The 12,469-nt window shown below is 50.3% G+C and overlaps 3 protein-coding genes across 3 annotated transcripts; 1 reads left to right on the top strand and 2 right to left on the bottom strand.

The window, feature by feature from the left end:
* Window positions 1–5,140: 5,140 nt before the first annotated feature.
* On the bottom strand, window positions 5,141–6,693 carry SERLADRAFT_459002 (uncharacterized protein; the record flags this gene model as incomplete). The annotated part of the gene is made up of 5 exons (XM_007314656.1): window positions 5,141–6,008; window positions 6,073–6,171; window positions 6,238–6,452; window positions 6,514–6,542; window positions 6,597–6,693. 5 exons carry the CDS (start codon window positions 6,597–6,599, stop codon window positions 5,194–5,196), a joined length of 1,161 nt encoding a protein of 386 aa, XP_007314718.1.
* Window positions 6,694–8,901: 2,208 nt separating this feature from the next.
* SERLADRAFT_458998 (uncharacterized protein) lies at window positions 8,902–9,768 on the bottom strand (the record flags this gene model as incomplete). The annotated part of the gene is made up of 4 exons (XM_007314655.1): window positions 8,902–9,170; window positions 9,229–9,271; window positions 9,317–9,499; window positions 9,559–9,768. The coding sequence occupies 3 exons, from the start codon at window positions 9,347–9,349 to the stop codon at window positions 8,926–8,928; spliced, it is 321 nt and encodes a 106-aa protein (XP_007314717.1).
* Window positions 9,769–11,498: 1,730 nt separating this feature from the next.
* Window positions 11,499–12,425, top strand: SERLADRAFT_380260 (uncharacterized protein; the record flags this gene model as incomplete). Its single annotated transcript, XM_007314654.1, has 8 exons — window positions 11,499–11,562; window positions 11,622–11,722; window positions 11,778–11,820; window positions 11,877–11,916; window positions 11,977–11,998; window positions 12,050–12,090; window positions 12,149–12,220; window positions 12,344–12,425. Coding segments are annotated over 7 exons (334 nt in total), but the record flags the coding sequence as incomplete, so codon positions are not given.
* Window positions 12,426–12,469: the final 44 nt, after the last annotated feature.

Genomic DNA, 12,469 nt, shown 5'->3' with positions numbered 1-12,469 from the left:
TCCACCACTTCCTGGCGTTGCTCTAGACACCCCACTAGCTCCACTCAGAATACCTGTCGCCAACTCTGCGCCGGTGTCAAACGTGAGTAGTTTGCCATCACTGCTGCCGGGTTTTCGTTTAATACTGGGACGTTTCGCGAGCGAAACTTCACCAGCTTTATCTTCTTTTAGCAGCTCGGTGGGACTTGCGACGCGTTTCCCCTTCGACGGCGACGAGGACAGCCCTGACGAGGACGAAGCTGATGCTGGAGGTCCTTTTTTACCACCACCACCACCACTAACACTACTCGCACCACTGACCATGCCGCCAGAAAAAACGCCAGATACCGAGTGTGTTCGACCTTGATAAGAATCTGATTTGCCGACAGCACTAATTTCCATGCTGCTTTCAGCAGGGAAATATGCGCCTCTGCCCGGTATGTCTTCTACATCTGACCTTCGTCCTTCACTCCCTCCCACGCTCGCCCCAGGACTACCCTCACTTCCGCTGCCCCACAATCCCCTCTCTTCGTCCATGACCATCAAAGCCCCTTCGATGACAGCTGCATGCACAAATACATACTGCCGAAGACTTTGACACAAACTCATACGCTGTTCACGCATATCCAGCACGACCGTCCAAATAGGATCATCAAACGACGATAAAAGGGGGGGCGAAAGATCGCTATGTAGAGCGCGTGGGAGCTTATAATCTATAACAGAATGTCCTGCAGCACGTCTGTCGCCTTCTGGAGGTGATGGTTCATTTGTGGGCGCCTCTTCTTTTTGAGGTGTCGCGTCGATCGATGGCTCCGTTTGCTCCTTAATAACCTCATTTTTCAACTTCATCGACAATTTTGACGGATCGGATAAGCTCGTTCCGGTGCTGTCCTCTCCAGGGAGCTTCACGGTGCTGCTGCTTGTGTTATTGCTAACTTCTGCTTTGCCACTACCGCTTCCACTGTTATTTCCGTTTCCGCTCTTGTCTGCATCACCGGATGAACTGCTGCTCGCTGTCTGAGCAGACACTTGCCCACTACTCTCTGGGTTTGGTTCTCCGCTATCGACAACACTCTCACTCTCCAAACCACTTGGTGCCACAACCAACGGAGATCCACGTGAGGGTGGCACAGACGACCGCTGCGACAATGGCGCAGACGACGGAGGTGGTGGACTCGCCAAGCTCGACACCTTATCAGATCCCGTCTGCACATTCGAAAACGGTGTCGAAACCGGGTGCGACGAAAGATTGGAATCAGAACTGGATTTGGAAGCACTTCGCGACATTGGTGCCGACATTTCTGCTTTTTCCCGGTTCAAAAAGAACGTGACTCCACCGGGGACGACAGGCGCAGCAAGCATGGGCGTAGAAAGACTCGCCACCGGCGAAGCGCCAATGCGATGGGGATAGTGTACTGAGTGAGTCGTCTGGGCAAGCAGGCCTATATCGCCACTCTGCCCCTCGTTCGAATCACCCAAAGGGGCGGAAAAGCTCCTCGGTGATTTGTCTCCATCTACATCCATTCCTACATTCTCACTAAAATATCCCTTCATGCTCAATCCAGAAGGTGCGTCATGGCTGATGCGTATAGCGGATGGTTCACGCAGCACGACAGGCACCTGAGCTGGAACCTTGGTGTGCACCCGAGCCTCGCCCGAGCTCCCCGATATATTCGAAAGAGACGTGGCGGACGAATCACGCATGCGGGCCCTCAACAGACCCGTCACCCCTGAGCCAGACATCGATCCTGATCCCGTTCCTGAATTGAATCCAGAGCCCGACGTAGACCCAGAGCCCGAGATCGACGCTGATATTGAACCACCACCAGAACCAGAATTTGAGGCTGATATAGAGCTAGGGGGAATTCCTATGCTCGACGCGCTCCTGCCTGATGCTGACGCTTTTCCTGAACCACTACCAAGCCCAGAACCCGCTCTGCTACCACTTCCCAGCCCAGAACCTGATCCAGCTGCGCTCCCTAGCCCAGATCCAGATCCAGACGCAGAAACCACTCCTGAACCTGACCCCGACGCACTACCCCCTCCAGACCCACTTCCAACGGAATCATCGGCCGAGTTCAGCGCAGACGGATTACTGCTTGAAGACGGCGACCCGGTTTTTTCAACACGAGGCAAAATCGGGAGCTGAGAGAGAGAAAGCGGGTAGTGTGGTGGGGAATGTGTACGACGGGGAGGAGATAACGAAAGCGATCCTAATCGCGATACCGTTTGGTAACTGGCATGAGGCGGTGACATACGTCTTGACCTTATAGTTGCTGGTACAGGCTTGGCGGATCCTTGTCCAAGCGGCAATGACAAATCTGATGATGATCCTGACGCAGATCCTGATCCATGCGTCTCAAAAGGACCACCAAGGCCTGTCTGATCTGACACACGCTCTGCCCATTCTCTCGTAGAAGGGTTCGAGCCCCAACCAGCTCCTGCTCCACTTGCATCCAAGTCCACCTGGTCAGGACTTTCGTCCACGTTCATCTCGTCTCCATCTTTTGCAGCATCCCCATGAGGAGTCTTCGCCGAATCTCCCCATCCAGCAAAAGGTACGTGAACAACTAACCCTTTTCCTTCCACATCCTTGCCAGATGCCCTTGTGCGTCGTTTCTTTCCATCACCAGCCGAGACTTGCAAAGGCACAGTGCCAAGTATCTGTGAGCGAGCTTCTGTGAGGCATTGTTCGCTTGGTACTGTCGAAGCATCTTCCGGCTCATCCACGTCCATATTTTCTTCACTTCGCCTCGCAGCTTCGCTCGAGAGCTTTCCTGCTCTCATCTTCTTCACCTCACCCCTAATCGCATCCAGTACCGCATCCACGGCGATAAACCCTCCCGTCCTGCCTACCCCAGCAGAGCAGTGCAGCAAGACGGGACTCTTCTTTCCAAGAGCAAACTTTGCGATTCCAGATTTGGAATCCAATCCTACAGCAGTCTCTTCACCGATATTTGCCAGCCCCCCAGGAGAGCTGCCCGGACTAGGCCCAGGAGAACTCGCCTCGACGGCGACTGCCACTTCCTTCATGAGCGCAAGTACGCCACGAGGATCTTCAGGCACATTCATATCCGGCCACTCCAAATACTGCAAGTGGGTTACGCGCCTAGGTAGCACATCAGGATAGGCTGTATGCGTCAACTCAAACACCCGCTTGATTGTTGTATGACCCTTGGGTTTGCTCGCTGATCCACCCGTACCAGAGGCGGGGAATGCAGAGTGCAGAGGTGTGGGCTCACGCAGCGCAAAGAAGAATCCTCGGTTAGTGTCTGTCACTTCTGTCGCATCTGCCGCCGGACTCTGGGCCGGCGACGAAGACACGAGTCGCAGACGGAGCGGTCCGTAGGCGGTGTCGGTCCAGTACGTACCACATTTGACCATAGCATTCTCCACTTCACGCGTCAGCATGACGATAACGTGCACGTTCTGCTCCCAACAGAGACTAAGGGGAGAAGTGACGTCAATGTGGATTTTCCCAAACCAGAGAAATCCAGACTCACGTCCAAAAGTCCACAAATGTTGCAGGAAGGGGGCCTTGAGTTGCAATGTACCGCTTGCATGTACCGAGCGGTTGGACATAAGACGCATTCACGTAGTCGTCTTCGTCTATGTTTCGTCTGAATTTACGGCTGTGTAGCCTTACTCGTGCATGTTCGAAAGGCCAGATGTGCGTATACCTGTATAGAAAATGATAACAGTGTCAGCGTTTGTCTAATCAAGCACTGACTTTCGTTTTTTTTTTTTTTTTTTTTTTTGGTGAAAAGGACTACCCACCTGTTTTTTGTGCCCTTCTCTACACCGGCGGTAATGCTAAATGGAAATGTAGCTGAAGGCGGCAAGAAGCCAGCGTCTTGCTGCTGCGAAGATACGCCACTCTCGCGAGAATGATGCTCCATAACTGTAAGCAAACGGCGCTGCTCTGCAAGTTCTATTCTGTAAAACTGCATCGCCAACGTTTCTGCGCCCTCTTCCACGTCCGCCTGATCAGCATCGTTATCTGCCAGATCATCGGATGATTCTGAGCCTGACTCGAACTGCGATGGGCGAGCAGCTGCTCTGCGGGCGATTTGTTGGAGCCAAGGGAAAGGGAGGTCATGGATGCGTTTCCTGACTCTGCGGGAGAGCCTGAGAGGTATACGCTCTGTGATACCCTGAGAGAGCTCCACGTTCTGACGGATGGTGTCAAAGAAGGGGTTTGCAGCGGGCCGGTGTGACGGACGAGGGGCAGAAGACTTTGCGGATGAGGAAGTGGTTGTGGAGAGGGAAAAGGCAGATTTTGGAAGATGCTTTGTGCGGAGAGCTGGGGCAATGGACGACTTTGAAGAATCGTCGTCGTCTTCTTCTGGAGAGGGTGGATCAGTGGTGATAAGGTCTCTGCGCTCTTGCCACACAGCCTGGAAGCCGCCACGGATCCAGGCGAGGTCGCCTGCGAAGCCCTCGTTCTTGAATTTCTTGAGGAGACCGCAGACGTTTGAATTGTCAGGGATGTTGGAAGAGTCAGCGTCGTAAACGATGATACGGGCGGCTGATTGCCAGTGTGAGAAACGAGAGCGGGATGAGCGGGAGGGCAACATGGCGCAGAGTTTCTCTAGTGAGAAGAGGGGACGCTTGAGGAGGGTGGAAGGAACGGAGAGGGAGACGGCGCGGAAGACGCGAGCTGAAGAATGGGCGGCATGGGGACGGATGTCGACGATGAGGTTTGACGAGTCAGAGATGTAGTTTGTGAGATTGGCAGGGGAGATAGAGGCAAAGGAGGGTGATGATGGTAGAGAGGAGGGGTGGGGTGCGATGGAGAGATTTGCGAGGGGGGCGTTGGGGAGATGGAGGGGAAGGGCGGGAGTGGCAGTCGTCGTCGTCGTCGTCGTCGTGTTGGGTGGGGAGCGGTGTGGGTCGTTGACGAGGCGAGCAGTGAGGAGATCACCTGAGCCGAATCTGTTTGCGATTGCTTGTGCAAAGGAGTCGATGGGCTCGACGTCGGAGGCAGCGCCGTTGAAGGGAACAGCAGAGAAGAAGTCGTCTGCCATGGCTGGGAGTGGCAGCGTCGAGTGAAATTGTTAATCGAGCTGATCACAGACGCTGCCAATGACTGTCACAGCACCGTGACGTCACAGCCCAGACCATTCCAGACCCCTATGACATCACCGCAACCACACGTTGGACATCTTTCCAATTTCATTACACATCACATGTACTTATACAAGCCACCACTTCCTACAGTCCAGACGTCTGGCCACTGCAACACCCCTCGCATGCTTTCCCACAGCCACACACCCCTCCGCAACGTTCCAGCTTCGGCACCTGCACAAGCCCAAATGCCGTCCCTCCTTCCCGCCTGAACACCTCGTTCGGATACACCATCATATTCATCCCGTCCAGTTCCATCCCCACCTTCCTATTCCTCGGCGGGCGAGGCAGCGATGCAGCACGCGCAAAGAACTCGTCCATCAGACGACTCCCCCCGCTGCTTCCCTGCCCCGGCAACTCAATCCCTCCAGAGTAGTCCACACACGATCCACATCTATCCGGGCAGTCTTCACGCTCCCTCGACACGTGCTCAACTCCCCGATGCTCAACACACCCAGGACACGCACAGAAAAGCCCACACGTGCATCCAGAGCCCGCTATAGACGTTATCGCGCTGATGGGCGGAATCACCGAAAACTCGGGCATCCCACTCGAATACTCACTTCCACTCATCATTTCCACACTGATCGGCGGAAGATTAAACCTCGATGTGTCCCTCCGCGAATACCTTCCATAATCGTCTCCATCCTGCCACCTCCCACATCCTACATAGTCCTCCCGTCCTACCCTACTCACGTTCGTTTGCGTGCTCTTCGAATACAACTGTCCACCAACAACGTCGCCGTTACTCCCACAGCACATGGCAGCAGCCTGCGCTAACGTTGCTAACCCCGTCTGTACATCCTCTTCCATATGCTGAGCCGTGCTCGGCCCAGGCGCCATAGATCGGCATCGACATCTCCGCACATCCTGACAATGACATGGATTTAGAAGAGAAGAAACTAGTGACACATTCGTTCACACGTGAGACCCTTTTAGAATCACCCAATTGTATCCCTGGCTTACCTCGCTGCCTCGAATCCGAGCACACAGTGCTTGACGATGACTGCAGTGCATCCTTCAGCCCATTGGGCAGCGACGGAACGATGGGTATAAACCGTTTAGCTAGTACAACCAATAAAACGTATTAGCGTCCCATCCCATAGTCACTTTGTAGAACATCATACGAACGTTTCTTGTCAGGCTGTGACGATGACTGGAGAGGTACTCTTTTGGGTTCATTCTGTTTGGATTTGCATGTACATTTTGAATGCACTCGTCTCGACTGGCGCAGCTCCCGACAAGTCTCGCACTGAGACACCGGGCGCCCTTTCTTCTTGACCTCGAATAGGGGACGTTCTGTGTGATGACAAGACGATGACCGATGTCCTTTAATGCACGACTCGCTGCGATCGATGACGACTGTCGTCAGCGCCTACGATGATCAACATAACCCAACGGACATACCAAGCGAACTTTTTGCTGTTGACAAAGACCTATGAAGCATACGTCGTCAGTGCATCCCTAGCAATTTGTTCGAGCGGACCCACCATAGCTCCGAAATTCGAACACAGCAAGCTGCGATTTAGTAGAGCGAAAAAAGGCGGCGAGGGATGGGCCTTTCCCAATCAACTTCTTGCGGTATATATCTTGTCAGAAGCCCCCGTACTGGCGCCTGCGGTGTAAGTACTATCAAACAGCCGGGTTAAGAATCAAGATTGAAAAGCAGGTGAAAAAGTTCCATGCCATTGGTACAGAACGCAGTTGAGCACGTGGTTACGGTGTTTACGTTATACAAGATCCTTTCCCTAAATGGACTTCTCTTTTTAATAACTTGGCGAAAATAGACCGTGACAGTACTCTTGGACGTGTCTTGACACCTCTGAAATATTCCTTATTTCTCACTTTGCCCTCGTTACAAACCCAGCTCATTAACAAATCCCCTCAGACTGAGGCTCGCAATACCTCCAATGCACGATCTTGTTCTGGTCAACACAGCGCTATGAAGGGGAGTCCTTGCACTGAGCTTTTTTCGCTGCGTCCTTTTAGCCATCTGAGCGCGCAGATCACCTGCAGCTGAGCTACTTTAGCTGCGGTGAGCGCCGAAAATCAAAATGGACATTTTCACTTTGAAGTGCCTCATTCACTCACGTACGTACAGGAACCGTAACCAAACGCAGCTAGATTGCGAGAAAAAACAACCAACAAAGGGCCCAACACTACACTACATCATCCGCGCAAGTCACACATATCTCCACTCCCATATTTGTGCGACTCGTCCCCATTGGCACCTCACCCGTGCTCAGTTCAGTTCTCCCATCCCTTGTTTGGAGCTTTCGTTCGTAGTCTTTTCTTTTTTCTGATGCGGCTGACCCCCACTGTATGTCATGCGTGTCATGAGGCTTTTGAGGGACTATCAGTGAAAGATTCAGGATTGGATCAATCACATATGGGCGTTTGTAGCAGTGGCGAATAGCAAGTCTCGTATAACAGACGATCTCAGTTCCCCATGACCCTGCCATCTGCTGCATTTCCGTATATGGCTTCAAAAAAAGAACATGGTACTCCCAGCTTTCCTTCTTCTGTCAACCGCAAAAAATGTTCCCTTTGCGATGGGCCTTATACGTTACGAACCTAGGCCGCTATGGAACTGCACAGGTGCACTAATGTGCGCTTTTTAGGTATACCTCCCCTCGTATCACAGAACCAAAGGATTCTAACATAACTTAACTTTGCACAGAGTTGACAGCTACCCTGTCATTGCATCGCAAGTACCCAATCGTCGAATAGACCGCCGCAGAACAACCAATTGCGCTCTCGGCATGCTGTTCGTCGTATCAGAGAGAACCGAACGGTTTCCATAACTTAACTTTGCACAAGGCTTGACAGTTATCTGTTATCGTCCTTACAATGCAGGGGCCCAATCGTCGAATACACCGTTGCAGAACAACAATTCGCGCTTTCGGCATACCCTTCGTCCTATGGTGCAACCAGAAGATCCTACGCAACTTAACTTTGCTTAAGCCCAGGCTGTTATCTGTTATCATCGCCGTATAACGCGCAAGTACCCAGTCATTAATTAAACCGCTACAGAACGACTAATTGTGCTATCGACATATCCTCATATGATGGATCCGGAAGAGTCTCCATAACCTAACTTTGCTCAGGACTCCTTAGTTTCTGTCCACTCAGCATTACGAAAGGGTCTGCGGCATCGACTAGGTCACTACAGCACAGGAAATGTTTCCCGTTTCGTTGCGCTTTTCGACCCGCCCTTCACGCAGTGACGAAGCCAGAATTTTCTGCATTTCTATTAGCTTAACTTAACTTTGCTCAGTGCTTAGTACCTGACAGTTTTCTGTCCACGCAATATAACGAAAATGTTCGTGGCATCAACTAGGCTACTTTTTACGGAAGAGAATATTTTTTGTTTTTTTCTGTTTTTTCTGCGCTTTCAGTATACTCTCATCATACGTGGAAACAGGCTATTCGCAACTTAACCTTGCGGTCAGAGTTGGCAGTTCCCTGTCAGTGCCACCACAATGCTATATAACGAAAGCCTCGGCTGCGATCAACCAGACCATTACAGCACTGAACAACTCGCTTTCGGCGTTCCTTTCTTCACATTACGGAATCAAACGATCGAGCAATCGAACTCATCCCCGATCTTGGAAAGTCCGCCGTATAACGAGAAAAGGCTTATGCATAGACTATACGCTACAGAACACGGCTATGCATGACTATTTACTGTCCCTCGTTTCACGGAAGCAGACAATTCGCAACTTAACTTTGCTCACTCTTGACTTTGACAGCTCCCTGTCACCTTGCAGTATGCCACAAGGCTGATGCAGAACCATAAAATCCCGCAATCTGCGGTGTTTAGTGTATTCCCTGTATTGCGACACGACACGAGCGCAGCACACGGGTTACTCCATTCCAAACATTCACTAACCCACGTCTGATTCGTCGACCTTTTCCAGCCAAGTGTTTTACGATTTCGGCCCCACCGGTAACCTGATATTTATACCCCTCCTCACAACTTAACCTTGCCTCAGCAACTGACAGGGGGGAGCACGCCACAGGTTGTTCTGATGGCAGACGTCGCGCGTTATGTGTGTGAGAGGCTTGGTGGGAGACAAGAGTCAGTTGTCTCCATAGTAGCTCATGCCTCAGTACACGCACCACCCCCGCCCAAATCGAGGAAGACGGTTGTTCCTATAATGATCTTTCACAAGTTTGACAAGGCAGCTGATCGACTCGGCACAAATACCTCGCGGTATATTCCGAACAAAAAAAACAACATCGCAATCCTCCATGTAGCCTTCTGAAGTGGTGATCAAACCTACGGGCTTAAGTGCTGATCAAGTGTTCCAGTCGTCACCGCGTCATCCTCCACCAGCTTCAACAATGTCGCGGGCAGGTGATCGTCTGGCACAAGTACCTCAGCGACGGTCTGTTGGGCGGTGATCAAAACATAAACAACATAAAAACATACGAGACAGTCTAGCTTATCTTGGACTTATCCTTATCACAGTCTGATGACCTGCGACCTATCATCGATATATTATCCTGCGCCTCACAACTCGAAGTGCCTGAACTGGTGATGTTTTGCACTGTACCGCCATGTTGACCATACTAGGTTCCGTGTAGTAAGCAGAAAGCAGTGAGAACATTAGCACTACCATTGGATGTATATCCTGCGTTCTGTAGCACGACTGTAACAAAACTTGTACTTAAAAATGACATACTAATTATCGCCATCAGGCTCACTCAGGTCATGATGTCACATTTTTGATGTCGAATATCGGCCCGCCTAGCTCAATCGGATAGAGCGTCAGACTCTTATGACTAGGCGATCTGAAGGCTGCGAGTTCGACCCTCGCGGTGGGCTAGTACATATTTTTCTCTTATTCTTTTCATGCGTCCTTGGGCTAACATCACAAACTGCAAGGAAAAAATTCCGAAGTTTTTTTTTTTTTTTGCTTATGGATTATTTAAATTTGCACAGCTGCCTCAAAACATGGTGGGACAACAAAAAAAAAGAACCTTTAGCCCACCGCGAGGGTCGAACTCGCAGCCTTCAGATTGCCCGAATTGCTTTCGTAAAAGTCTGACGCTCTATCCGATTGAGCTAGGCGGGCAGTACATGAGCATCTCTCCATCAGTTTATAGGACTGAGTAATCATGCTTCTCAGAACTTCATGAAGTCAACGGACACGTGATCGTGGTTTATATTCACGCGTTTGTCTTCATCTTCGTCTTTGAGGGCCCTGTTTTTCTGAAACGGGACAAGGCTTATAATCTAAATGACCTACCCCGAGGGCGTAAATGCTTCACCAGAACGTGAACATAATGCAGATGGAAAAAAGAAAGAGTGGGCAGAAATCGTTTCTGATAGTGAAGAAGAAAGGGTCAGGTATGTTTCAACGATGAAAACTACACGCAATCTGAATTAACTGATTCGGATACGCGTACTTAGACTCGGAGCTCTTGAAACGGAAATTATAGAGATATCCTCTTCCGATGAGGACGAACCGTATGTATCACGCTGCTTTCAAGCCGACATGTCACCCTTCTCATGCTTTTGACTTTGAAGCGGAACGGAGAACGTACGACCACCCAGACAGTAAGTTGCTTACGCTCGTTTTTACCTTTTTTTGATATCCGAACTCATCTATGTAGACGCAGTATCTCTCCAAGTACCCAGAAGAGAAGAACACACAAAGAAGATAACCATGGAACGTACATACCCAGAACACCTCTCAGCAGCATGCTTTCATTCCCAAATAACGAAATTATTGATTTGACGGAAAGTTCCCCCGAAGCTGTCGCACCCTCACCGTTGAAGGCGGGATCGAGAACTAACGTGGCTTCCTTGAAAGAATTCGCCGAGCCCTTTGTCGACGAATTTCTCCCTTTATACGAGGACGACGAAGAGCAATTTAACAACAATGATGGTTCTATCTTGATTCTGCAAGTTTATTTCTTGTTACATCAGAGTTGTCCCTAACACATTTACAAAAGCGATGAACCACGAAGCTCGCGGAAGCCTATCGCTTGGCCAGGTCAGAAGAAAGTGTCAAAAGACACGTCCAACCCTTTTATAAGTCTCGATACTATATTTTCCAGCTCTGATGATAGCGATTCCGTCGTAAATCCTACACCCAGTCGTCGTCGCGGCATCACCTCAACGCCCGACAGCGTTTCCCCAACTAAAGCCCGACGTCCTACGAAGAAAGTCCAGGCGGCGTCAGAGCAAGCCCGTCGCGAAGAATACGCGGAGGGTTTGTTCCATGAACTCAACAAGACGGTATTCGGGGATGGTTTACCGAAGGAGACAAAACTGATATGGAGTAAACGATTGCTGACGACTGCTGGTAGAGCCAAGTGGCATCGGTGAGTTGCAGCCTGTGCGAAGTTGAGCGTATGTTGAGTAGACTCAAATGTAACAGCTCTAGGGATGGTGTGCATACCACCGAGGTCGAGCTTGCTTCCAAGATACTAGATTGCGATGGTATAGAAATGTCGATCGAGCTGTTTTATGAAGGCGACTACTAATGTATAGTTGACCTCTAGAACGTATCCGGAACACACTGTCACACGAGATGTGCCATTTGGCGTGTTGGATCATTGACAAAGACCCAAAAGAAGGACACGGCAGACTGTTTAAAGCATGGTGAGCTCAATAAATAGCGCAACTTGTTCTTGACTCAACCTCATTCACTTCAAAGGGCCGATAAAGTAATGCGAAAGCGTAAAGATATTGAGATTTCTGTGAGCCTGCTTAGAACTGATGTACTAGTAGGGGGTCATAGCTAATATACTCACAGACAAGGCATAACTACGAAATATCGTATCCTTACGAATGGAGTAAGTTGCTGCTACATTCCAACTTGGGAGACAGACAACGAGACTGACCATCTAATTCAGAATGTGACCAGTGCTCGAAGATGTAAGTGAAATCACTCATTGCTCAAACCACTTACCATCATCCATCTCTTAGATACGGGCGTTACAGCAAGTCCATACGTCCAGATGAATGCGGTAAAGTACTTCGAAATATCTGCACAATCATCTTGCCGAGGTCTTTTCCCATTGACAGTGTGTGGGGCATGCAGAGTTGGAAGATTAATTCCACTTTTCGCGCAAAGAACACCGCGAGTTGCAAAGACAAGTAAGATGGCTACAACTAAACCTCAGGGTAAGAATCGTGGGCTTCATGCTGAAAACCATACTGACTAGTGTGCAGGCTCACCTTTCTCTGTTCACCAACCTTCACCCTTGGGACTTCTGAAAGGACGTAGTATTCTCGCTGCGGGTACTTCATCAGTACTCGACATAAATGGCGACGCCGATGTGAACTCGGATATTGGATTATTAGTGACTACTCTCAAAAGCGTCGAGATCACAGAAGTGTCTTAAT

This window comes from Serpula lacrymans, assembly GCF_000218685.1.
Source record: "Serpula lacrymans var. lacrymans S7.9 unplaced genomic scaffold SERLAscaffold_3, whole genome shotgun sequence".
Taxonomy (NCBI): Eukaryota; Fungi; Basidiomycota; class Agaricomycetes; order Boletales; family Serpulaceae; genus Serpula; species Serpula lacrymans.
Note: the sequence above shows the minus strand (reverse complement) of the source record. Positions and strands in the feature narration are given on the sequence as shown.